Source organism: Diceros bicornis, chromosome 40 (assembly GCF_020826845.1).
Source record: "Diceros bicornis minor isolate mBicDic1 chromosome 40, mDicBic1.mat.cur, whole genome shotgun sequence".
In the NCBI taxonomy this organism is placed as follows: Eukaryota; Metazoa; Chordata; class Mammalia; order Perissodactyla; family Rhinocerotidae; genus Diceros; species Diceros bicornis.
Window position 1 is genome coordinate 4,742,878 of NC_080779.1, and position 27,071 is coordinate 4,769,948.

The 27,071-nt window shown below is 49.6% G+C and overlaps 1 protein-coding gene across 1 annotated transcript in view; it reads right to left on the reverse strand.

Annotated features, from left to right (window-relative positions):
- The window catches only part of SH3RF3 (SH3 domain containing ring finger 3), a 388,315-nt gene extending 383,092 nt beyond the window's left edge, over window positions 1-5,223 (reverse strand). The window contains 2 exon segments of the mRNA XM_058534325.1: window positions 4,657-4,773; window positions 4,775-5,223. Coding sequence (XP_058390308.1) covers window positions 4,657-4,773; window positions 4,775-5,215 — 558 coding nt within the window. The 5' untranslated portion in view covers window positions 5,216-5,223.
- Between the last annotated feature and the right edge of the window lie 21,848 nt (window positions 5,224-27,071).

Consider the following 27,071-nt stretch of genomic DNA (forward strand, 5'->3'; position numbering starts at 1 on the left):
ACCACACGCACTCAGCGAACATTTGGCACACAGCAGGCACTCAGTGAACACCTGGCACACGGCAGGCACTCAGGAACACCTGGCACACCACACGCACTCGGCGAACACTTGGCACAGCGGGCACTCAGAGAACAACTGGCACACAGCAGGCACTCAGTGAACACCTGGCACACGGCAGGCACTCAGGGAACACCTGGCACACGGCAGGCACTGGGCCGTTTCTTCTGGAGTAATTACATCCAAGACCAAATAACAACAACCAAACCCCCATGACACGGCCCAGCAGCCCAGAAAGGGCAGGGATGGAGCCTGAGAACACACTCTGACCCAGTCACTTCCTGGCCCTTTGACTCTGCCACTCTGCCCATAGATCAACCTCTCTAAGTCTCAAAACAGTAACCATGCCACCCACCTCGCAGGATCACTGTGAACTTTTCATAAGGCGACACGCCAAAAGCCCAGCGCTTGGTAGGCGCTTGGTAACCATGAAAACAAAAGTCTCAAGCATAAACTGCTCAGCTGTCGACAACTGAAGAGCACGCTGATTTGCTTCAGACAGCGCAGACACTCTCTAAACTGGCCTCCAGCTAGCTGCCCAGCTAGACCAGCCAACACTCCATTTCCTCCGTAAGACATCCCAAGGCGCCCGTCCCCAGAGAAGGCTGCTGTCCAGGCGTCAGGCCTGCCTGGCGGCCTGTGCTTACCAGGAATCTGCGCACCTGTAACGGTCAACACACATTTTAATTAAATATTATGTAAACTAAAGAAGTGTGAGTGCAAAAAAAGTCACTCCTCGGAAAAGCACCTGCCTGGGAGAGGCTCACCAGAGGCAGACAGCTTCCAACCGTCTAGTCGGCCTGAGCAAGACACAAAACACGGAGGGGGCATTATTTCAATCCAGAAGGTACTCCACTCACAATTCTTTGAAAGTCTCTTAGTTCTGCCTCCATTTGAAAAAAACAAATAGAAAAATCATAAATTGCGGCTGTGGTTTAAGCTAGAAAGACAATTTTGAACTCAAAGAAAAGTCCTTAGCCCTGCATCCAAAAAATGGTGAACAAACACATATATGTGTACGTCTATAACATAAAATACTTAATAGATATATTCCAGTTTGTTTGACTTTTTCCATGACTGGGTCCCAGTCACATGGCTGAAAGAGATAAAAGAGATTTCCAGGTTAAACATATCCCAAAGTACTTCAAGACACACAATACAAACAAACTAATTAGGCCCCTAATGTCTACGTTTTATATCATCAAAAGCATTACCCAAGCTTCCTATAGTTCTTTAATTTGTGAAAATGTCCTTCCTCTTCCCCTTCATGGAGTTCTGAACTGACACCAATCCTGTGCCCGAGGGCACCTCCTGAGAGCCAAGAGCAGAACAGCTTCCAGCCCCTTAACGTCAGCTCCGTAAAGAGAGTCCACGCTGGCCCCATTTACTAAGAATGTGCCCGGCACAGGGTAAGTCCATAAGAAATTCTGTGTACGCCCAAATATAAGGCAAGGGATTTAAAGAAAAATCATTCAGAAAAAAATCGGAATTGCCTTATATATGAGTAAAGCATATTTAAAAAGTACTCTTTGAATGACTCAATTTGTAACCACAAAACCCCTTTAGAAAGACACGTTGCCCTGAAATACCCCGATCAATGCTAGTTAGGGGTGTTAAAAGGGTCACCTTGCTAAACCATAAAATAAAACAACCAACAATTTGGGCTGAGAAACTGAGCGCACGTTTAGCAACTGCAATGGACAGTATCATTAAAACACAGCTTCTTAAAGGTCACTTTAAGAAGCAACACATAACGACAAGGCTGTGCCAACAGGCAAATGAAGGGACCAACAGTCCTAACCTTAGGCCGTGGGTACCTGTAACTTGGTTTAAAATTTCCAGGGGTAGCATCATTAATGGTTTTAAAACACGCCTCATCTCAAATGGCTCAGGCGAAAGCAGATCTGAGAGGCTCTGCTAATCCGATCAGAGGATTCCAAATGATTCTGGAGATGACCAAAACTCGGACGAAAAAAGACACAAGTGAAGAGTTTGGGAAAAAAATGTTTCATGAACTCCAAGTAGAACCAAATAGGAATGAATACATTTTATACACCATGCGTTCCCAATGCCTAACTGTAACTACATTTATAAACACTCTAACCAGATATTTGTTTACTTGCATACCTAAAAAGTTTACATATCCCAATTGGCCCAAAAGAAGATTTGAGAGCCTCTCATTGGGAAAACAGAGGCTGTCTTCTATTTACAGTCACCTGCTATTCAGGCATACATGGTATTTGCTGAATGGTAACATGAGTGCCCATCTATTAAACAACGTGCAGCAGCAGCTGGCATTCAGCTTTGCTAAGACGAGTCAAAGCAACTCGAATGGACAGTAAAGCACCAAGAGCCAATTTGGAAGTAATTTTCAGCTGACATCTTTGCCAGCCAAATTTAGAGTTGCTTAACGTGCAACACTCTATTACAACCCCTTTCCCTATTCCCACCTTGCCCCTGTCCCCCAGATGCTGCCGTAGGCCCTGAATGCTCTCACCCAGAGTGGTGGGACAAGTGCGGCATGCAGGTCTTCCGGATGCCCAGGAAGACCCACCACTATGAAAACTCAGTGGATACACAGCTGGATGATATTACCATCCCCACCTCCACTCCTTCTTCCTCTCTGAAAATGATCTGAATATAATTCAGACTCCTTCCTAGACCCTGAACTTAGTCCTTATAAGGTGGGCCTGTGAAAAAAGGACTGAGGGTCACACTTAGTTAACACAATAAAAAGAAAGAAAATGTGTCTCAAGTCTCCTAAAGCACAGAGGGCATCAACATAGTCTGACAGTTACATGCACCTCTAGAGAAAGTTAGCTACAACCCCAGACAACAGAAAGTCAATTCTTTGTCACTGTGCATCAGCACTCAACATTACAGAGTCAACCCCTCTGACAAATATTTTTAAATGCTACAAATGCCACTGAGTTCCAAGAGCTGCCTCAAGGCTACGGCCTTTCATGTTTCAGAGGTTACTGCCTGACCTCCTGATCAAATACTGTTCACCTGAGATGAACTGGGAGGCCACTGCAACATGTCGTTGTCAAAATGTCCTCATCTTTTACTAGAAGCATCATTCCAAAAATCATTTAATTCTCCGAGCAGGAGGAGGTAACCCACTTACTTTGCAAATAAAGACCTTTAATTATTATACCTTGGATAAACACAGCAAGGACAGGAAGGAAAAGCTTAAAAATCTGTAACAAGAACACACGTAACTGGATTTCATCACAATTAAAACCAAAGAAAAACTACTTAACTCTCCTTCAGCAGTGATCCCAAGTATAAACAGTCATCGACTCCTCTTGACTGTCCGTTCATCCTGATCCACAGGAAAACCCCGTTTGGCAGAGAACAGCAGTTAATTCAAGCTCAACACCCATGGGCTTAAGCTCCTAACCGGAGAGATGCTGCAGGACTGAGTGATTCAGACAGGAAAATTCTCCCAGCATATCAGTATTATACATGTTGGAAGGATTATCTAAACGATTTACGTACCACCAACTCCTCAAAGGGTCAAAAATAGACAAATAAGGTTGTGTTTTCTAAAACCAATGATAACTGCAATCGATCAACAATGATTTTTTTTACCGTTCAATGGGGCTTTTCTACACGCAAAGAAAATGTAAAACACGAGTACCTTGTTTCTCACTTAAATCAGGGTCCCATGGGCTACCCCTCCCCCCCAATAACAGTTCCCAAGGTGGCAAAGGGTATGAGATGCCACATTCTAAGAAGCTTTTGAAACTAAATCACTGAAATCCTAAAGATAAGGTCTTTCAACTAAAACAGCAGCAGTGGACGCCATATGAAGTCGGTCGCTGCATTAAAAAACTCAACTAAGGACCCACGCGGGAATGCAACCCCGCCCAGAAGCCCAAGAGAGGCCCAGGGCTTCCTGGCCGACCAAGTCCAGGGCCAACCACTCCTCCGGTCTCCAGCTGATTCCTTCCTTCCTGTAAACACAGTCTGTAATCAGTGTCCTTCCAACCTCCAGTCTCGCTCGCACTGCCTCTGCCCAATTCTCCTTTACCAGACACGGTGTTCCCAGCTATCAGACCCGGGAAACACTAAGCACCAACCCTACCCCAGGCCGGCCGCGAGTGTGCAGAAAACTAGTCTGGGGGTTCAAGGGAAAAAGACCTATTTCTGGGAAGAAGGGGGGCCCAGCAAACTTAAAAAGGCAGGGAAACACGTCGGGCCAGCAGAGGGACTGGAAGTGAGGAGGGGACAGAAAGACGTACCCACCCCGCGGGAGAATGGGGTGTTGGTACACATATAGACAGGTGGCAAGGTTCCCTAGGACCACAGACCGCCACAAAGCAAGTGCACGTGGGGAAAAAAGGGATTCCAGAGAGAGAGGATGAACGGGCAGCAGGTGCGGACAGGAAGTTCAGCGGGGAGGGGCCGGGACGAGTGAGACTTGAAGGATTACGCTCACGAGTCCCTGAAAGAAAGCAAGTCTGAGAAAGAAGAGCAAGGCAAGGAGCACTGTGGAGCCACTTCTGGTCTACCCCCCCCCCCGCCATCACTGCCCCCACATCCACGCGTGTCCACACACAGCCCTCTGCGCTGCACCGGGAAGCAGACACCCACCTTTGCCACCGGCGCGCTCCTGGTGGTCGTCAGCTCGCGCAGGCTGGCGGTGGCGCTGCCCCCCGACCCGGAAAGGAAGACCGGAGAGCCAGGAGCGCTGCCCGCCGCGCTGCCCCCCGCCATCCGCGAGCGCGGTGGCCGCCCCCGCGCCGGGGGCAGTGCGCGCGGGCGGGCTGCCGCCCGGGCTGGCGCCGGCGCGGGGCCGCTGGCGGATGCCGTCCAGCAGGCGCACCAGCAGGATGTTGGCCGGCAGCTCGTCCACGCCGCAGCCTACCAGGATGCGGCACTCGGGGCAGCGCAGCTCGTGGCGCGAGCACACGATGCTCTCCAGACAGCGGCGGCAAAAAGTGTGCTGGCACGGCAGCACCTTGGCCGTGGTGTCCAGGCGCTCCAGGCACACGGAGCACTCCAGCAAGTCCAGCAGCGACGACTCATCCATGTCCTCGCCTGCCGCCCGCCGCCGCCGCCGCCGCTCGCCCGGCCTGTCGTCGTCGCCCTCGCTCTGCGCAGCAGCGGCGGCCGCCTTGGACGCGCACAGCCAGGACGCTCCGAGCAGCATGGGGGAGGCGCCGGCGGCGGCCGCGCGCAGCTGCCTAGGTCCTGGGGCCGGCGCGGGGCCCGCCGCGAGCAGCGGGCACCAGGATTGCGGCCGGGCAGCCGCCGGAGAGCCCTGCTCCGCCGCGACTTCCTTCACCCAAGCTGGCGGCCCAAGGCTCCGGCCGCGGCGGTGCAAAGTGACGCGCCGACCCGCCTGCGTGGCAGGGACGGGAGTTCCGCGCCCCGCGAGCCAACTCGCGGCCAGCCGAGGCCACGCAGTCCTTCGGAGCGCGGCGCCCAAGGCTGCCGGCTACACCTGTCCCGCCGCGCGCCCGCCCCGCGCCAGGGTGCAGGGACGCGGCGAGCACCACACTCAGCGGGTTCTGCGCTGAAAGAGACCGCTCGCGGCCCGGAGCCCCGCGGCAGGAAATGCGAGCAGCGGCCGGTCGGCCCCCAGCGGAGGCAGGGGCGCTGCGTGCGCGCTACCCCGCGGCGCCTCCATGCGCCCTGGGCCTGCCCGCTAGTCGCTGCCCCCAGGCGGGTTCAGCCAGACCCCTCCTCCTCCTCGGCCGCGAGCACGTGCGCGGGGAGCGCGCGGAGGTCACGGTCACTGCGGGGCGCAGGAAAGGAGATGCCGCGCCCGCTGGAGCTCCCTTTGCCTGGGCCAACGCTGGCGACTAGTCCTGCCCCTTAGGACACCTTCAGGGCTCCGAAGAACTCTGAGCGCGCCCTCCTGCGCAGGCTCGGCCCTGTCCCCTCCAGCTGCTCTGAGTCTTCCCTTCGGCTCTCGGTGAGCCTCCGCGAGGGGTGTTTCCCCCCGACACTGCCGCGGAGGAAAGTTTGGGCGGTGCTATCCCGACAGCCTTCCTCGCCAGCGCCGGCAAGCAGCTTGGGGACATAGCCAACGCCACGGCAGATCCTGGACGACTCCCCAGAGTGCTCCCGCTTTGGTCTCCTTTCGAGGCGGCGCGAAGAACCTCGGAGCTGCGGGTGTGGGTACAGGGTGGCCTCGCGAAGCAGAAGGGAGAGGCGCTCAGATTGGCGGGGGCGCCCCGGGGCGGCTCGTGGTCCTCCCGGCGGCAGCCCCGCTCCCCGGAGTCTGGGTCGGGGGCTGGCCCACTGCCCGCCGCCCCGCACCCTCGCGCGGGCACCCGACTCCGCGCCGCGCCCTTGCCGGCGCAGTGCGGGGGACTCCAGCTCCCACGGCGGCGCGGCCTCGCGAATCCCGCTCCAGTCTCTCCTCGGGAGGCGCAGAGGCAGGGGAATTCGCGCTCTCCTTCCCGACGCCCCGGCTTCTGGGAGCGTCACAGCAACGGAAGTACGTACTGAGGACCGGGAGCCGCAGGGAAGTTTGGCGGTGGGCTGGGGTCGACCGCGAGGATTCCCTGCCGCGCGCTGCCCCCTCGTGGCCGCCGTGTTCCCAGCGCTCCGGTTCCTCGTCCCCGCCCTGCACAAACCCTGGTCCTGGGCCAGACGCTGCAGGGCCGCGCGTTCTTGCCGGGGCTGACGTCAGAAGAGGCGGTAAGGGCCCGGCGACCGGACAGGCTAACCTGTGCTTTGTGAAGTAAAGTCTAACTTTTTTGACTTTTCAGGGAGGAAGTAATATTTGTTGAGGCTTAAATGCCAAGAACATGCCTATGTATTATTTTATTTAATCTTCTAAACGGTCCTGTGAGGTTATTCTAACCGCAGTTTACATGTAAGGAAGATGAGGCTTGTAGTTGTGACATCATTGACGCTGAATGTTGTTAATTTCTGTCTGCAGACTCTGACGCATAGAAAACATCATATTCCATTAAAATATAAACTCCCGTAATGTTACACTGTAATATTCCTGGTGCCTAGGGCAGTGCCTGGCACACAGTAGGTGCTCAATAAATGTTTGTTGAATTAATGAAAAACAGGTCTCCGGATGGATCATCAGCCAGCAGTGACCTGAGCGCAGAGCTTAGCATCTCAGGTCCAGGTAGCCTGAGCTCCCAGCAGGGGGCCAGTGCCTGGAAACCTCATCCTGGGGGCAGTGGGGTGCTTTGCCATGCCGACCTGCTTCGTGGAATCTCTCACTAGTGCAGATTTCTGCGTGTACTGTTCATTTCAGCGCTAGCAACCGTTTGAGATGGAAGGCTCACTGGAACCTGGGAGCAGGCTTCCCAGGAGGACCAGAGGAAGGGCATGCACGTCAGAGTGCACAGAAGCAGCTTCACGTTATCCTCCTTTTACTCTTTGATCCCTGCTAGGGGGGTCAACAAAGGACACTCTTCAAGAGGACCCAGAAAGCTTGATCCAAAAGAAGGCGGCATGGACACAGGACACAAGGGAGAGCGTGAAGGGGCGCCCTCAGACACTGGGAAGGCTCACAGAGGCAGGGGCTGCCTGTGATGACATGCCCTGGGTGCTTTTGGTTGTGAGCAACAGAAACCAGCTCTCGCTGGGTTCTAAAAGGAGCAGAAAAGATTATGAGAATCAGAGGCACCTCACAGGACCCCAGACTAAGAGCTGGGCCAGATGACTGTAGGTGGGACCCCATGTGTCTGGCTCTCCACCCTTCTCTGTACGATGACATGCTCCTTCCCTCTCTTGTACCACTGCCTCTACTTCTCAGCCCACAGGACAGGAAATGCAGCCAAAGCTCCAGAAGTATTTCGTCCAGTGGCTTCAGCCACCGACAGAGGACACTCATCTCACACTGTCCTGTTGGGGAGTTTTAAACCCCTATCGCCTAGCTTGGCCCAGGTGGTCACTCTCTGGACCAGTGTGTGCTGGCACAGGAGCAGATCACCTGAAACCTGGCAGCAGCCTCAGGAGGCACACACGAGGAGAAGTGAGCGTTTCTGGAACAAGTGGCATGCTAGGCACACAGACCAATAGCTGCCCATGCCAGGGGCTCAGAAACACGCCTCTGCCCTCAGCTTCCTCTTTATGATGCACAATCCAGGCCACCCGCGAGCAGACGCGGGCTGTTGAACCCGCCTTCCTCAGACCTCCCCTGCTCCCCCTCTACCCCTTTAGCCCTGCCTTAACCACCTCCCACAGCACAGGCAGGCTGCAGCTCAAACAAGTCAGAGGCGGGCTGCACATGGAAACTGATGACGCGCAGTAGGCTAAGCGGCAGAGGGTGCTGGGGACTGCAGCGACCTGGCCTGCGCCTGGCAAAGGGCGTGCCTGCTACTCAGCCCCAGCCGGTCACGCCTCGCTGTGAGGAAATGAGGGCCTAGGATCGCCAGATTGGTCCACCTCTCCAGAGAAGTTGGAAGGCCTGCTTTTCATGTGAGATAACCCGATGTTCCACAGTTGGCAACCAATTCGGTTCTCAAAAAAACACCATGTTAACCAAACAAAATGAATGATTGGCCCACAGGCCACCAGTTTGCAATTTCTGGTTGAAGCAGCCAAGTAAAATGTACTACAGTATAAAGGAATTTAAGGGTGTGAACTGAATAGGTGAAGTATTACAAGTACAGTTTTATGTTACTCACTTAAGTTTGCACATGTTCAATAAGCGAATTATATAAGCAAATGATTGAGAAGGCCTGGCTTAATGTCCATTCATATGAAAAGATCTTGGGAATGCAGTCGACCACAAAAGTAATATGAGCCAACATGAGTCATCAGTGTAGTGTGGCTGCCTGGAAAAGGAATGAGGTCTTATGAAGAGCTCACGGAAGTGAAGGGTCAGGATATGGAAAGAAATGACCCCTTTGTACCTCGGGCTTGTCAGACCTCATTACTTTCAATCACGGGAACAGGGTGGCAAGGGATCTAGAAGGCTTGTCCCTGAATTTAGGATAAAGGAAGAGCATCTGTCCAAAGAGAAAGATCAGAGGAAATAGGATAGGGTGACTGTGTCAGGTTTTTGGCTGCCCAAGGTCTGAACTCCTTCTTAGATTTGGGAGATTCTCTGCTTGGTGAAAGTCAGATATTCGTTTTTCCAGCTAGTGTGCGGGAAAGTGACTCAGGCTTAGTCAGTCAAAAGCTGCTCCTCACCGCCCCGTGCCCTGAGGGGTGGAGGGAGTGAGGCAGATGCAGCATCGTGGCGCTCCAGCTGCAGGGGCAGGTGGCGGAGGCTGGTGGGGCCAGCAGCAGCAGCACCCAGAGTCTGGGGCTGGCCAGCTGGTGTCTCGGGACAAGGGGTGACTGTCATTCCAGACCAGCCCGGGCACAATTGGGGTGGTGAGCCTGGGCTGTGGCCTGCACCACTTTGCCAGCCTTCCTGGTGATCCTGTGGGTTTCCCAGTTTTATTTAATTAGTTCCTGTTTTGTTAAATCAGCCAGAGTCAGTTTCTGCTGTTTCAACAGGGACCCTTAATTGATACACATTATTTATTATTAATCAGACACCAGTGAAGGCCCTCAACGTGAGCCAGTTGTCACTGTTTGCTCTTGGCCTTCCTGCTGGAAAAGTGTCCAGGTGAGCCACTCAGAGCACTGTTCAGTCATTCACAAATAGTTTCTGAGTGTGTTCTCCAGCCTCAGGCACTGGGTGAGAGCAGAGCCTCCTGACTACGACAGGCAGTGTGCCGTCGTGAGTGGAGCCTGTCTCCAGGGCTGCAGGAACCCTGGCTGGGCTAACTTAGCAAGTGACATGACCTCTGCGAACCTCAGTTACATCTTCTGCAAACTGGAAGATGAAAATATTTCATCTCCTTAGAGCTTGAGGCCCTTGAATCTCTAAGATTGAATAACACGTTGGAAGAGTATATTTGGTTTGCCTTGTTATTCGGGGGAAAACTAAAATGAATTAAAGTGACAGGGAGGCAGGTTTCAGCTCAGCATAGAGAAGGGCTTTTTAATAGGCTGAGTTGTCAGCATCAGCAGTCTTGTGAAGGAGGAGCCCCCCTCACTGAAAGATTTCAAGCACAAATTATGTCTGTAAAGAATCTCTTAAAAGAGATCAATTTTTATTTCTTCTACCCCTTCCACAAAGCACCTCTCTAGTGGACGTAGGGTGCTGGTCAGGCCAGCTTCCCTTCCTTTGGGGAGCCTCCGCATCCCCAGTCCACATGGCCCTTGCAGATGGCCAATCACAGTGCCTGCACCTGTGTCCCCGACAGGCCTTGTGGCCTAGGCTGGCCCATCAGAGTCATTCACCCTTGAGATGAGCAGTTCAGGGCAGGCACGTAACTGAGCAGCACCAGTGAGCTTCTAACCTGAAATTTGGTATATAATAAGGTATAGACATTAACAGGGAGGAAGTTCTCTCTTCCTTTCAGATTCCAAGCCTTAAAGATGTAGGCTCTGGGCGCCAGCCTGGTCGCGTAGTGGTTGAGTGCGTGCGCTCCGCTGCGGCGGCCCGGGGTTCACAGGTTTGGGTCCCAGGCACGGACCTGTGCACCGCTTGTGAGGCCATACTGTGGCGGCGTCCCATGTAGAGTGGAGAAAGATCGGCACAGATGTTAGCCCAGGGCCAGTCTTCCTCAGCAAAATGAGGAGGATTGGCAACAAATGTTACCTCAGGGCTCATCTTCCTCACACACACACATGAAAAGATGTAGACCCTGGGGTTTCAGTGGCCATCTTTCCTGCCATGGTGAGAAGGCCTGCTAGAACGTAGGTAAGAGCAGAAGAGAAAGCAGAGAGTGGGGTTGGGGGAGAGAGAGGGAGGGAGGAGGAGCAGGAGGAGGAGGCGGAGGAGGAGGCGGAGGAGGAGGAGGCGGCAAGAGAGAGCCTTGATGACATCATTGACCGTTTGAGTCCATGGAGGAAGCTGTGCCTAACGCATTCGTGAGCCATTATAATCTCACTTTTGCTGAAGCTATTTTGAGGTGGGTTTCTGTCACTTTCAACCCAAAGAATTTCAACAAAAGCACACCTTCCTGTGGGTGCCCTGACCTTATCATTTCCCTGGGTACCCAAGTTTAAGACAGAAACACACCTTTAAGCCTTTCCCAACCTCAGTCCCTCATATGTATCTAGTTACCAATTTTTGCAGTTTTCCAACGTCGTCATAGACATGTCCCCCAAGTGTCTCCCATTTCCATTTCCACTGCCACCAATTCTACCTCTCACTGTCTGTAACTGGACCCTGGCTCCTCCATCCTCGGCCTCTCCTCCGCCCATCCATCCACACTGTGGAGCCAGCTTTGCTCCCCAACTCACGGGGCTGCCGCCTCCCCTCTAGCCATTTCTCCCTCAGCTGTGACTCTTCATCTTCCAGGCTTTTTCCCAGACCCGCCCCTTACTTGCCCGCCTCTGTGTGTAAACTCGTCCTGCATCTTTCTGCTCCTTTTGACACCCCATCTATCTCACAGACCCCCTCCTCCAGGAAACCTTTCCTGATTGCCTCTCTTTTGAATTGACTTGGCTCTTTTTTCCTACCTCTTTCGTATTCTGCCTTACCTTATATTTGTTTTGTAATGTAATGTAGTCTCTCCCAGCCCACTAGCTCCTCAAGGGCAAAGACTATGTTTTATTGGCCCTTAAGACCTGTCAGGAAATGTCTTGAGCATAGCAGGCATTTCATAAACATCTGCAGAGTTAGGCTAAACTGAATTTGAAGAGGCTGAACTGGTTGACCTCTAAGTTCCCTTTCACTCCAAGACTGCATGAGATCATCATAAATGCTTCTGAGCATCTGAGATCTGGACTTTCTATTGCACTTTCTTTTCATAAAAAGGAATGAAGCTCTCAAAGTTAATTTCACATAGTATGCACTGTGTGTGTGGGTGTGAGGTAATAATAGCTATGGTAGTCACAGTTTCCAGTACTTATCATGGCTGCATCTGTCACGGCTAGAGAGACGGTGGGAGGAAGCCTCAGCCACCATGCCATCCACAGGCCTGGGACTTTCCCAGCAAATGCCTCACATTTGCCATCAGTTCTCTCTCCTCTGCGAAGCACGTGGACTTCTCTTCACTCAACATCTGCCCCACCGAATCCTTAGCTATCATTCCACTCTCTTGAGCAAGCCCCCTGGTATAATTAGCCCTTCAAGTCCGTTACCCATATTTGTGAGCACCCATTCGGTTTGTTGGGTTCTGTCCCAGGCCTCAGAGAATCAGCAGGTAGAAAGTTCACAGCCCACCTTCAGGATGTGCAGTCTATCTGTGACGCTAGGCCAGCTGCTGAAACACGTCACCAGGAAGGACAAAATGAGAGAGTGAGCCAGGAGCACTCCAGGGAGGAGGTGCTGCAGCCTCGGGGATGGGCTGGACTGGCCTGGGCTGCAGGAGGGAGAGGACCCCAGGGCAGAGGGAAGAGCACGTGCAAGCTCGTGGAGTGAGAACCAGCTGGGCGCTCAGCCATAGGCCCTCCATGCGGATCATGTAGTCCTCCACACACCCTCTGAGGATGAGGAGAGAGAGGTTATGGCCCTTGCCCAGGGTCACACAGCTACTCAGTGGAAGAGCCGGGATTTGCTTCCAGAGGGTGGAACTCCAGAGTCTATTTTATATCGACAAACTCCCGGAGCTGATGGACAAGGTGAGAGCTAAAAATGCACACTTGAAGTCATCAGCTTATAGGCTGTAGGCAGCCCCAGGGAGTAGATGCTTTCATCCGTGGAGAAGAGGAAAGGAAGCTTTCCTAGGCAGAGCCCTGCAGAGCACAGCACTTCAGGGCGCGGAGAAGCAACAGTGAAGACTGAGACGGAATGGCCGCAAGGGTCGGAAAAGAACTAGAGAGGGTCACCTCACTGGTTGGCACACAACAGAGAGGCGAGTGTGAGGGTATGACTGACTCAGAGCCATGGCTGATACCAGCAACGTCAACCTGCAGGCCTCTGGACAGCCACGCACAGTCACGACCGTCTCTGGGGGTGCCTCCCCATGCAGCTTGCTGCATCTCCCAGCTGTGTGCTGCGGAACCGGGGTAGTGGCCACAGAGTCAACCCGCCATGGGGTCAGGCTTCTTCCTGCCATGACCACTTCACTGTCTTTGTGCAAGTGACCTCGGCCGCCAATTTAAAGTGAGATGAGTTATGGGGCTGGCCCCGTGGCGTAGCGGTTAAGTGAGCGCGCTCCACGGCTGGCGGCCCGGGTTCGGATCCCAGGCGTGCACCGATGTACCACTTGTCAGGCCGTGCTGTGGCGGCGTCCCATATAAAGTAGAGGAAGATGGGCACAGATGTTAGCCCAGGGCCAGTCTTCCTCAGCAAAAAAAGAGGAGGATTCACGTGAATGTTAGCTCAGGGCTGATCTTCCTCAGACACAAAAAAAATAAAAAAAAATAAATAAAGTGAGATGAGTTAAACCTGCCTTGCCGTTGTGATAGAGGCTTCAGTGGGACAATGCGAGTGGGTGGAGGCTGTCATAGCCCTGCCTACGTGCTCTCGGCCCTTCTTGCCCAGCTCATGCCCTGCGCTGGTGGCCTCTGAACTTGGGAGCTTTCTCTGGCCGCCCAGAGCCTGCTCTGACACCAGAGCCATCCTCAACACTGCCAAAGGACAGCTCACTGCCCCCTTGGGAAGGAGAGCTCTACCCTGGTTCCCTGAGCCCCCGCAGGGCTGAGCTTCACTTGCCCACAATGGAACCCTGTTGGCTGACTTCCCCTCTCTGCTCACTTTCCTATGCCCAGCAGATGTCTCCTAGGATTCTCTCCCAAATAAACCACTTGCCCTTGAGATAGGCAGGAAGCTAGATATGAACTGGGAGCAAGGTCACTCCACCAGGTGCAGCGTCCTATTGCCTGGCAGCAGCTCTTCAAATGTGCAACATTCCCCCCGACCCTGACTGAGAGTAGCCCCAAGCCTCATTATACCCTCATTTGCATTGCGGTTTTGACCCCCCTTGCGGGGGATCACTGCCATGACAGTTCCGGAGATGCCTATGTAAGGAAAAAATCTCCGCCTCTCGACATGGGGGTGGAGACAATGCCCTGATTGGCACACGTTCAAGACCTTCACCCACCCCCAGGACCCGACCTTCCAAAGCCACTAACCACCACAATTTCGGTGCAGTTGCTCCCCCTCGAGCCTGCCCACCCCTCCCCTTGGGGCTGTACTTTCGCTTTGCTAATAAATCCTCCTCTGTTAAAACTTCTGCTGACTGTCCACTCTCAAATTCTTATGTGTCTGTGGACCAAGAACCTGGGACCTCACCGCTGAGATCCAACTGGTGCAGGTAACACCCTCAAATCTTTCTCTTTGGATCTGCTTCTGGGGAAACCCAAACCAGAGCAGTGTGCAGTACACCGAGCAGAGAGGGCACTTGATACATGTGAACCCCCTTCACTGAAAGTGTGTCCCCTCCCAGTTTCCTCAGAACTATCTCGGTTCTTTTCCTGTTGACTTTGTCCCTCTCTCCCATGCAACAGAGACACTTTGTCTCCCTCTCCTGGATCTAGGCTCCTTGAGTAACCAGATTCAAGTTTGTATCCTCTCCATCACCAAGCACGGCGCTTTACACACAGCAGGTATTCAGTAAACGCTGTTGGAGACACACATGAAAAAAGAAAACACCTCCTTGGTCGCTGGTTAGATACAGGAGGGAAGAGAGCAGGAGGAATCATGGATAACCTCGACCTAAAAGGGGAGTCCAGAGGGACCAACGTAAGGGGCCAGGCAGCAAGTTTTAATGTAAGCACAGGAGTTTGACGTGCTGGCAGGCCAGGGAGGTGCAGCTGTCTGGAAGCTAGGGATGTGATTCAAACAGAGCTCGAGGGATATCAGAGCTAGGGATGTGAATGTGGGAGTCATTTTCCTGGAGGTGATGGATGAAGCCGCGGGTGAGAAGAGTAAGTACAGTTCCTACAGGGAAGAATCTTCCCCACTTCTCACTGGAGGACAGGGAAGGAGCCTGCAGCGGGGGCTCATCAGTCACTTACAGTTACTCATAACACTTTCCAGCTGCAGCTTGCAAAAGCCTTTACAGATGTGATTTAGTGCTGCTCCAGTGTTGCCATTCCCATTACCGAGAGGGTGACAGAGGAACATTCTTAAGCTTGCAAAATATATGCCATGCATTTATTTCATTTTTGAAGCTGTTGTTCCAGATAATTACAATGTAAATATCATTAGTTCAAGGGCAGGGTATGTTGTTGCTCTCCCAAAGCTTACTTTTGTCTTTAAATATTGAGATGCCTGGACCTGCTGAGGCAGAACTTGAACTACTTTCTATCCTGAGTCAACTGCCCCATGTGAGTTGGCGCCCTCTTGACTGTGTAGGTGAGGATGCGCAGTGCCCTCGGGCAGGGCTTCTCTGTGCTGGGAGGAAATATCTGAGTGTTCCCTTTGGTTTTGGACAGGTGAGACAGGTAGGTATCTGCTGCCCAGGGCAAAGTCAATAGGACCATTTTTGTGACTTGACAAAAGCCACTCCTCCCTGAACCTCTTGGTATATAGAGCTGAGAGGCATGAGTCAGTTTCCACAGTCTCCTCCACCCTTCACCAAGATGCTTTTTTGACTGAAGTGTGCTGGAATGAGAGGCCACCCACCCAGAGCACAAGTGGTTACTCATCCACAAAGAAGCACCGTTGGTCTGATGACGCAGGTCTTGGTGGTTGTGGGACGGCTGACCCAACTGAGCATGTGGCTGAGGCTGGAAGACCTTCCCCACCCAATATCCTGTGGGACAACGTGCAAGGGTAATTTCAAGAGACGCCACCTGGAGAGCCCTGCTGGCTGACGGCAGCCTGAGGGGAGGGACTGGCACCTGGAATGTCTCGTGATCATCCACCACTGCCCTGGTTGTAACAGAGTGAGCCCAGAGCCCTGGCAGGGGTGGTCATGCCAGGCGAGCATACACTGGGGTCCTCCCCCTTCTGTCACAGACAAGCAGTGGCAGGGTGACTGCCACTCTGCAGGATGGCTGGGGCCAGCAGGGCCACCATGAGGAGCAAGGGCAGCAGGTGCCAGGGGCCTGGAGCGGGCCCTCACACCCCCCAGTTCCCACCTTGCGTGCCTTGGAAACAGAGCTGCCCCTCCAGAGGGGGTAATTCTCAGAGAGTGCAGAAGGAGGTCCCAAGACAAGCCTCTGCGCTTCTCTTAATCTGACTGGGAACAGGGCCGTGGGGTGGGGGTTGGGGGGAGGGACGGCTTCAGTGATTCTTTGAAGCATGAACAACGTTTTGAACATGAATTTGTTCAAACGATGGAACAGGTCATTCAATTAAATGAATAAATCACTATTTCTTCACCTGTAAAGCAGTGAACATTTCAACCTGATGAGGTTGCTCCTCATTAACGGCTGCAGTTTCCATAGCACTGGGACAAATATATTTCAAATTCTTTTTTGGGTATTAAAAATAATCCTGCAGTTGTCTGTTTTCTTTCACAGTCTTCAAAAGAATTATAATAAATTCTCTCCTCCAATTTGGAGACATAGCACACTTTATTTTAGTTTGACTCGAGATCTTGAAAAATACTTAAACCCATATGCATGGTACAGTTATTAAGCTAAAGCACTGCCCTGGTGATACGTTAACACAATTAAGAAAACCCTGTATTTAAATCACAGTCATAAGCAAAATGAATTAAAATTTAATATAAAAAAAGCTTCCAGAATAATCACACCATAATTGACGTTGAATAATATTTAATATCTGAATTCATGTCTTGGCAGAAGTACATCCTAAATCACCCAAGGGGAGATTGTCAGTTATAAATAATACTGATGTGTTTTCTCTAAAAATGTGAAATACTTTATGAGAGATATAGAGCTAAAGAATAATAATCAATCTCATGAGAAAGAGTAATGGACTCTTTTCATGGATAAGATACTCGCCTCCTTCTGAGGAAAGATGAGAATTGTGAATGGTGAAGCCAAGAGTTGTGTTTATTCTGAGCTGTGGGGAAACACATAGACCCTTCTAGAAAATACATACCGAAAGTTTGTATGTGCCTCGATGAACATCACTTCCAGAGATTCCAGGGCTGACACACCGTTCTCAGCATTTCCTCAGATCTACCATTGAAAGAAGTGTCTTAGACAGTCTTTGAAAAGCCAGGTCGCAGCCTCGTGTGTGCCTAGGATGATGCTTCCCAGAGGAGCTTTGCGAAGGCAGCAGAGGGGATTCAGTTACAAAATCAAATTTGGAATGTCCCCTTCTTCAGCCTTCAAGCCTCCCGTCAACACTCCTACAGCATGGTGGCCACACACCTCTGCATGGACATTGCCAGTGACCAACAGAATCCACCTTCCAGGAACTTTTACCTGTCTTCCCTTCTCCAAGCACCTGGGAATGAATGTGGTCCCTGACCACCTGACTGTGCAAGTACTTGAAATCGTGACTTTTTTGGTTTCCTTTGCGGGGAAATCATCTGGTGGGCCTGGTGTGAACTCTGTTGCCATGCTTGTCTGACTCACCCAGAACAGGAACGGCATATGTAGGTTTGTCATAGGATGTCACAGGGAAATGTTCCAGTTATCTATTGTCAAGTGAAAAACCACCCCAAAATGTAACGGCTTACAGCAATAGCACTATCTATTCTGTTCACACATCTGTCATTGGGTCAGAGCATGTCCCTCCTCTGCTCATCTTGAAGGTGGGACCTGGAGTCATAGGAAGGCCCACGGGCCTGGCTGATTTTGGCTGGGGCTGTCAGCCAGAGCACCTACATGTGGCCTCTCCATGTGGCCTGGGTCCCAAAGGTGAGTGTCCCCAGAAAGCGAGCCAGGTGGAAGGCTCATTACCTCAGAAGTCACCCAGGATCGCTTCCGCTGCATTCCATTCATCCAGGCAGTCACCGGCAATAGTCACAAGAGCTCATCGAGGTGAAAGAGCTGGAGAAATACATTCTACCTTTTGATGGAGGAGTGGCAAGCTCCTAGAAGAACGTATGGGATTGAAAATATTGCTGTACCTTTTATTGGGAAAATCTCCCAATTACTTCTCACAAATACAGTGAGTTTGTAGCCTCATGTTATGCCTTAACACAATAAAAGTTTATTTCTGACTCGTGTCCACCGTGGCTGTCCCTATCGGCAGGGTGATGATGCGGCGGGTGATGCAGGGCCCCTTCTGTCGTGCCGCTCTGCCCTGCTGCAGGGCTTGGAGCCCTCCGCCTCCAGCCAGAGGACTGTGCCTGAGTGACACACATCCCCTCCACTCTCATCCACTGGTGTGAGCTAGTCACCTGAGCTCACCTAATGCAAGAGGGCGTGGATGGCTGCCTCCCACGACAACTCCACACCATGGAAGAAGAAACCTGAACTTTTAATGACCGGCCAACTGGCTCTGACACAGTCAGACTGCAAATGGAACTCTTGCATTGGCCAAGAGATTGGGCCAATTATCTTCAAGGTCCCTACAACTCTAAGAGTCTATAATTCTCACAATAGTATATTTAAATTTTCAACATTGCCAAGACAGGGGTAGGGAGGATATCTCACTCAGTGTTATTTTGGTGGATGATGATATTCATTTCCCTTGTGGCTCTGGAGTATGGTTGGGAAGGGAACCTTCATACCCTGACCATCTCCAAGTGCCGTGGATAAGTGATCACAAGATTAAGGACATGGATATCTTGGAATCTGCCAAGTCCCAATGATGGTAAACGCCTTCTGCCTGTGTTAGTGGTTCAGAGTCAGTCAGGCCGACATCCTAACCCCATTGCCTCTGGAGCAGTCCCACCAGTCACAGAGCTATTGCTACTTGCCAGGAAGGTAAGCAATGAATCCTGCTTACCAAGTACCCCAAGAGGATAGATACCCAGGCATTATTGGGCAAGTAGGATTTCATTTATAACCCCCTCTATGCCTGTTGTACAAAAATGCCCGTGTGTATCAATTCCAGCAGCCTTCCTTCACCTCCCCACACTTTGTCGCAGGCAAGACTCAGAGACAGAAGGGAGGCAGAGGAAGGGACCATCCTGGGATCTTCCATCTCTGAGAGGAGAGACAGGTGTGGCTCAGCACAAATGGTTGGCGTCAATTTTCAGTGCCTAGTCTAAACATTTGGCACAGAGCCAGGGTAAGGGAGAGCTGTGAGATTTGTGTGCTCAATTTTCCATATTTAGGGTGGCAGAATTTAAGATCAAAAGTTCTTTTTATAATGATAAGAGTATAAGGACCATAAAAAAGGTAAGAATCATTCCAAAACTATTATCTTCAGGAAAAGAAAGTTGATCCAGTGTTCTTTGAAGTTCATCTAGTTGCGTCAGGATTAGTGGAGGTGACTAATCTATTGGGACAAGCTAATGCAATCTGCACCACATCTATGAAGTCTGATCTGGCCTGTGAAGTGCGATGGGATAAAAAGTACTCATATCACATAGATAGAAAACATATCCTTATTAATCAGCAGTGAGTTGCATTTGAAGGAAGTAATTTAATTAAACTTGCAATATAATAAATAACTAGTCATTAAAAACCTATTAGTGCCCTCGGATTTCCTGTGTCTGCCTGCCTTTAAGTAATTGCTTGCCTTACTTACCTATGTTATCTACAATTACATACAAAACCCATGTTAAAATGCCATTAAGGTCCTGAATTAACTTTTATCTGCATCTCCTTTAGGTCGCTCTGTGCCCTGCATTACATGTGAGAGGGCCATGAGGGGCATGTGCTTAAGTTGAATGCCCTTAAGGAAAAGTTTCAGAACGTTCTCCACACTTTTCATTGGAAAAAAATGAACCTCCTCAGAAAGGTGTCCTCACCTTTCAAGAGCCCTCCATTATGTTCCTTTTGAAAACATACCGAGCACAGTCAGGCGCTTGCTAAGGACCCAATACCAATAAGACAGGACTCCCCCTGCCCCTAGTACAGGGAGCAGACTGCCCAGCAAAGAGTAGGCACTAAGTAAACATTTATTAAATAAATGATTCAAGTAATAAAGTGGTAGAAGTTTGAAAATTAACAGCACATAGTAAGAATTGGGCAGCGTTTATGCTGCATAATACCCTAAATTGTCCAGCTGTACCCTGATATGAGGAGACGAGTTGCTAATGCATGGCCCCTCCCAGCCTTTCCCTCTCACTGGGGCTACAGAGTTCGGCTCTGCCCCCAGCGCCCTCCCAGACCAGATTTTCTGGCCAGTTCTTTGGGCCTTGTGATACAGAGGAGAGGAAATTGGGGCACCCCAAGGAAAGGCCCAGAGGTAGGTGGGCAAAGACTCAGAAAGGAGGTCTGAGGCGTTGAGAAAGGAAGGGGACCACGGAGCTGTGTGTTAGCAGGGTGAGCACACATCTGGCTGCCAGGACACTGCCAGCTCTGTCTTCTCTTCCAGTGACTTGGCACTGCGTCCACTTGGCTGAGCAGGGGCTCTGCTTGCCAGAATCCCTTTTCCTGTATGTTTCCAGGGTAAGGTTGGCACAAAACAAACAAACGTGTGCCGCATTTGGAAGGCAGAGGCAAGCCGCAGGCTTGCTTTCTGACGCGCTGAAGGTTGGTGGAGGGCCAGGAGCCCCTGCACCCCCACCCTGATCCGAGGGCTGGTCGTGTTGTTGGGGCCAGTTCCACGTCTCTCTTTACCTCCATTCAAATCTTACTGATGCGGTTCTTACCTCTGCATGGGTTATGCTTATCAGGACCCCTGGGTCCTGGCCAGGTGCGTGTGCGTCGCTGGCCGGAAGCGCGCGGCTGCTCTTGCAGGTCAGCCCCGCGGCTGAGGTTGGAGCTGGCGAGAGACAGGTGGTCCAGAGGTGCCCTTGCTCTCTCTCGCGTGGTCTTTCCTCCCAACTCACCAGCCTCAGGCCAACACCAGCAGCAGAGGCAACAGCCTCACACGGACTTCTCCATCGGCCCCCACAATTACATAGGTCCAGTTGCTATCGCAAATCCTTATTCTATACCACTCCTAGTGGCTCTGCTTCTCTAATCAAACCCTGACCACACACTTGTCTCAGCACAAGTATTACTAGTGCTCTTTCCTGGTTTAAATGATACACTGTTCACCTAAGTATAAATTGATGGGAAAGGGGGGGATTTTTAAACAGTTGTTGTGGATTAAATATCCTGTTCACAGAACTAAAGTCACAAGAATTTACACTGAAATTTCTTTTTGTTGCTGGGGCTGAGTTTCTTTGATCCAGTCTTCCTGAGACCGGACCATTGGGTCACGGCTTGATAAGCATAAGCCATGCAGAGGTAAGAACCGCATCAGTAAGATCTGAATGGAGGTAAAGAGAGACGTGGAACTGGTCTGCTCCCGAGGAAGACACACAGATGGCAGAGTACCTGCATTTCCTCCGGGGTCCCGGAGGTCATAAGACAGGAGAGCGCGTGCGCACTGTTCCTGGTCCACTCAGACACGCCCCCACAGGACCCAGGTGAGCAAGCCTGGCTCGTTCCACTTTCCTGTCTTTCTGTTCACTTTGTCTTCCCTCCCCAGTTGCAGACTCCGAGTCTGGACCTGTACTTACTCCTGGGAGCGTGGGTCTAGCCACACTCGAGGGGTGGTAATCCCTCACTCGGTCCCCTTCCCTCAAGTCACTGAGGTCTTTTTGAACTCTAAAAGTCTTTGGCAGCTACAGAAAATGGAGAAGGCCCACAGAACATCAACAATAAACAGGAAAAGTGGGGAAAGAAACTAAGGAAATAGGATTATTTTCCCTGAAAAAGTGGCTAATTTTAGAAGTTGAGTTGACAAATAAGAGAAGATGCTCCCCATCAGGTGGTCGTGAATGCCCAGGGGGGCCGTTCTATTTGAGGACAAGTTGGGGGATTTGCTTAGATGCATTATGACCCATGACGGTTATTGTACAAGACATGATCCTGTACAAAGGCACAGTACAGTTCTTGAACCAATTTATGTGGCTCACTTACATTTATAGCTAGTAGTTTATAGGCCTTCATCTGTGAAATGCGGTAATTATAGTACCTCCCACACGCAGTTCTCGCAAAGACTAGTTAATGTGTGTGAAGCACTGAGTACAGGATCTGGCAAATAGCAAGCTTTCCATACATGTGACCATTACGTTTTATTACCATCATGATCATTATCACTTTTAGGGTCTCACTGAGGCTAGAACACAAGCCGCCCAACTTTGCCGTCCGCGCTGTAGTCTCCAACCACGGGTGTCCGTCGCCAGGAGCAGACGGCTGAGCGCTGTGTGCCGACAGCCCAGCACAGCACCGGCACACAGCTGGTGCTCAGCAAATGTTAGTCTCCTTCTCTCTTCAGTCATGCAACGCGCTGCAGGGTTCTTGTTCAAAACTGTTTCCAGCACCATGCCTCACTCCTCTCCTGAAGATTTTACGAGACTCTTCACTGCCTTTCAGCTGGCTTCCCTTCACCCATCAGACTCCCTTCCCAAATTCCTTTTTCTAGGCAAAGCAATTCATTCAATAATTTATGGAATACTTTTGTTCTCTCGAAAGTTCTTAGTAGCCTGCATCATCCTCTGTTACACGTCTTCTGAAATTTAAAGTTCTCACAAGGCTAGGAGAGAAGGAGTGCCTTGTACTCATCAGCTGACAGGCTCAGGGCTCTTCCTCAACCTCACTCTCCTGCCAGGCTCCGCCATGTGCGTTCTGACAGGTGATGGTTTTGAGAAAATACCTCTAGATCTTTAAGATTATTATTCCTAACTACTGAAGTGTTATGTCAAAGGAGCACAATTTGTAAGTGTTGTTCTCTCCTCATTAAATTATCTAAGTATTTTGGGATTAAAGGTTAAGGAAAACTTGGCAGAGTTTTTATTTTTAAGATACATTCTTTTTTTTTTTTGAGTGTTCTTTTTTTTTAATGTCTTTTTTTTTTTTCTCTGTGAGGAAGATCAGCCCTGAGCTAACATCCGTGCTAATCCTCCTCTTTTTGCTAAGGAAGACCGGCTCTGAGCTAACATCTACTGCCAATCCTCCTCTTTTTCCCCAAAGCCCCAGTAGATAGTTGTATGTCATAGTTGCACATCCTTCTAGTTGCTGTATGTGGGACGCGGCCTCAGCATGGCCGGAGAAGCAGTGAGTGGGTGCACGCCCGGAATCCCAACCCGGGCCGACAGTAGCAGAGCACGCACACGTAACCGCTAAGCCATAGGGCCAGCCCTTTAAGATACATTCTGAGATGCTTTATTTTAGTTGGATTTTTTCCTTTTCTTTTTTTTTTTAAAGGTAGATTCTTTTAGAAATACACAGTGTTATACATTTTGCCATTCTGGTCTTTTCTTTTTTTTGCTACTGTATACATACTTTAGATTTTTCTCACAATCTTAAGACCACCCAGTCTAGGCACCCAGTCTCTGGAAGCACCATGTTAGTCACCTTTTGGATACAAAACTGGGCTCAGTAGAGTCTAAAAGAGTCTAGAGCAACAAATTCTATGCCTGAATTTGCCACAGTTCCATTGCCGGGCACCAGCCAAAAGCTCCTCCCTCTCAAGACGCCTTTAGGACGGGCCTCTACTCCTGTTTGATCCATCGTTTCTCCTATAATCTTGACCAGATTTTACAACAGATCTCTCCTTCCTTCTCTTTTCTTCACTATTTCTGCTTCTGGATCTTCATTTTTATCTTTTTAACAATGTGTTGCACACAGTAACTCCATAAATAATATTGATGAATTAGCCAGTATGGGGTTCTTTTACATTTTTATCAAAGTAAGTAGGTACAAGGTAATGAATAAAATAGCACAACAGAGCTCAGTGTGAAAGCAGCTGCCTCCACACTCGCCACAGCCTCACGCCCTCCCCTCACACTCCACTTCCACTGCTCCCGTCTTTGTGCTTCTGCACACTTCTCCTGAAGTCTAGCTCACACCCTTACCCTTCTTGGCTATAGACCCTGGGCAGTCATCTGAAATAACAAGGGTTTGGTCCCCCTTGCACTTCCCCTCAACCACTCTTCTTGATTGTTGGACAGTTCGTCCTCCTGTTGTAGCTCTTCTGTTGGTTCACTGATAACATGACATAACTGACTGAACTCTGCTTACAGCCCCAGCAATGCTGACAGCAGGGCCCCGCTAGGGGTTTAGAAGCTGGTGATGAAAGCAGCCTTAGCTTTTTATTGTCTTTTCTTTGAACTATGAATTTCTGGTTCTGCTTTTGTTTTTGTTTTTTCTGGAATTCCTATTGTCTCCCTTTTTCTTACATTATTTGCCTTTATTATAACTTCAATTTTTTTGAAAAGCACTATATCATAAAATTTACTCTTCTGAGTCCTTCTTTTTCCCTGGAGCTCTCCCACAGGGAGCCACCCATCTCCTGCTCCAACTTAGGGTAACAAGGTAACACTAGAGGAATTTAAAGCCTGCGGTGCACTCAGAGCAACTACAGCAACAACAACTCCCACACCAGCTCAGCTCCTGACTAGACCAATTTGCCCACACTAGCGGCTCAGAGGAAGGAAGGTGCATCCATCTCCAGGCACAAAATCTGTTTTCCTGTGTCTCTACTGGCTTACACAAATGTCAGGCACTCAATAAAATACCACAAGGGATACAAAAAAGCAAGAGAAAAGATCCACATTTCCAGAAGACAAAGAAATCAATGTATATGACCAGACTTTAGAACTATAAGACAAATAATGATAATAACTGTGATTAATATATTAAAGGATCTAATGGAAAAGTTTGAATATGCAATATCAAGTGAATAATTTCAGCAGAGAGATGGGAACTGTAAGAAAGAATCAAATGGAAATGGTAGGAATGAAAAACATAGTAACAGAGATGAAGAATACCTTCCAAATTTCATCAGCAGACTCGACAAAGCCAAGAAAGGAATCAGGCAGAAGAGCATCTGAGAACTATTGAACATTGTCAAGTGGTCTAACATATATGTAACTAGAATTTCAGAAGGAGAGGAGAGAGTGGAGCAGATGAAATTATTTGGGAAGAAAAAGGCTGAGAATCTTCCAAAATGGATGACAGACATTAAACCACAAATCTCATAAGCTGAGAAATACCAAGCAGGATAAATACCAACACACACACATCCCCACATACACACAAACCTGCACACACACATCTCTAGGCCTATCATATTCAAACTACTACAAATCAAAGACAAAGAGTAAATCTTGAAGGTAGCCAAAGGAAAAAGACACACTGCACACAAAAGAACAAAGATTACAAGAGACTTCTTGTCAAGAAACTATGCAAGTCAAAATTTAGTGGAGTGATACCTTTTAAACTTTTATTTTGTGTATAGTGTCACAAAATGACACTATACACAAAATAAATTATTTCAAATGGATTGTAATTCTAAATATGAAAGGCAAGCAATAAAGTTTCTGAAAGAATATCTTCTTTTACCGCATGATCTCACTCATTAAGTGGTAGATAATAACAACAACAAACAAACACATAGAGACAGAGATTGGATTGGTGGTTACCAGAGGGGAAGGGGGGAGGGAGGAAGGCGAAAGAGATAATTACGCACGTGTGTGGTGATGGATTGTAATTAGTATTTGGGTGGTGAACATGAGAACATGATGTAATCTATGCAGAAACAGAAGCGTAATGACGTACACCTGAAATTTATACAATGTTATAAACCAATGTTACCGCAATAAACAAAAATTAAAAAAAAGAAAGTTATACCTTGAATAAATACCTATAGTATGGAAAAAAAAAAAAGAATATCTTCTTGACTTCAGAGTAAGCAAAAATTTCTTAAACACTACACAAACATTTTTGACTACAAAGGGAAAAAAATGATAAAATCCATGTAAATTAGAAGCTTCCATTCAGTGTCAGGACTAGGGTAGGCGAGGGAGGCACACACCTCGTGCACAAAATGTAAGGGGAGGGGCAGAATACTCAGTCATTCAAGTGATTGATATATTAATGCAATATTTATTTTTAAAACTCAGAATTAATACGAAAAATCTGTGATGAACAAAACATCAAAATTTTAAATAAAAGCAGGATCTGAGAGGACTTCCAATCCCCAGTTCCAGATGTAAGGAAGGAGCTTAGAAGTCTCCAAACCATCTTAGAAACAAATAAAAAGCTAAACAAACTGAAAAATCAACAACTCTTCTTGGATCCGTAAGAGAGGTGAGGACACAGGGCACACCACTGTCCCCACGATTGGAGAGACAGACAGGCCAATACAGGGAGCCATGGCTTACCGGAGCAGAGACACAAGCGGAGACCACCACAGGAACCAGCGCCGTGTAGGGAAGCCCCACCTATAGCTGAAGCACTGCTGAAGGCTCCGTGTGGACAAGGCAGAGTTAAAAACTCCAGGGGGACCCAATCATGAGGGCGGCCCACAAGATTGTGAGATTTACCTCCAGGAGCTTGACCAGGTTCCCACAGTAAATATTGGAGAAATATCCCCTTGTGCTTCCAGCAGGTGGAGGGAAAAAGGAACCATTTTGAAATACCCCAGGGCTGGCCCCGTGGCATAGTAGTTAAGTGCGCGCGCTCTGCTGCTGGCGGCCTGGGTTCAGATCCCAGGCGCGCACCGACACTCTGCTTGTCAGGCCATGCTGTGGCAGCGTCCCACATAAAGTGGAGGAAGATGGGCACGAATGTTAGCCCAGGGCCAGTCTTCCTCAGCAAAAAGAGGAGGATTGGCATGGATGTTAGCTCAGGGTTGATCTTCCTCACAAAAAAAAAAAGAAAGAAAGAAATACCCCAGAACAAACTACTGCAAGGCATGCAAAAAAGCAAGAGAACATATCCACATTGCCAAAAGACAAAGAAATCAATGTATTTTACACAGATTTTAGAACAATAAGACAAATAACTATAACGACTATGATTAATATATTAAAGGATCTAATGGAAAAGTTGGACTATGCAATATCAGGTGGATAATTTCAGAAGAGAGATGGGAACTATAAGAAAGAATCAATGGAAATGGCAGGAATGAAAAACACAGTAACAAAGATGAAGTTACTCTGTTCTTCTTAACAAGGGCCTACCCTCAGGAGAAACTAGTTAACCAGAACCTAACCTCCTGCAGTATTATCAGAATCTAACTAACCTGCGGGAAGGAAAATACCCAACTCCAGTCAGCTCTACCTTCCACAGGAGAGAAGGAAAATACCCAACTCCAGCCCACTCTAGCCATCCTCTCCCACCTAAAAGCAGAGGGAAAAAACCCTGAGAAACGC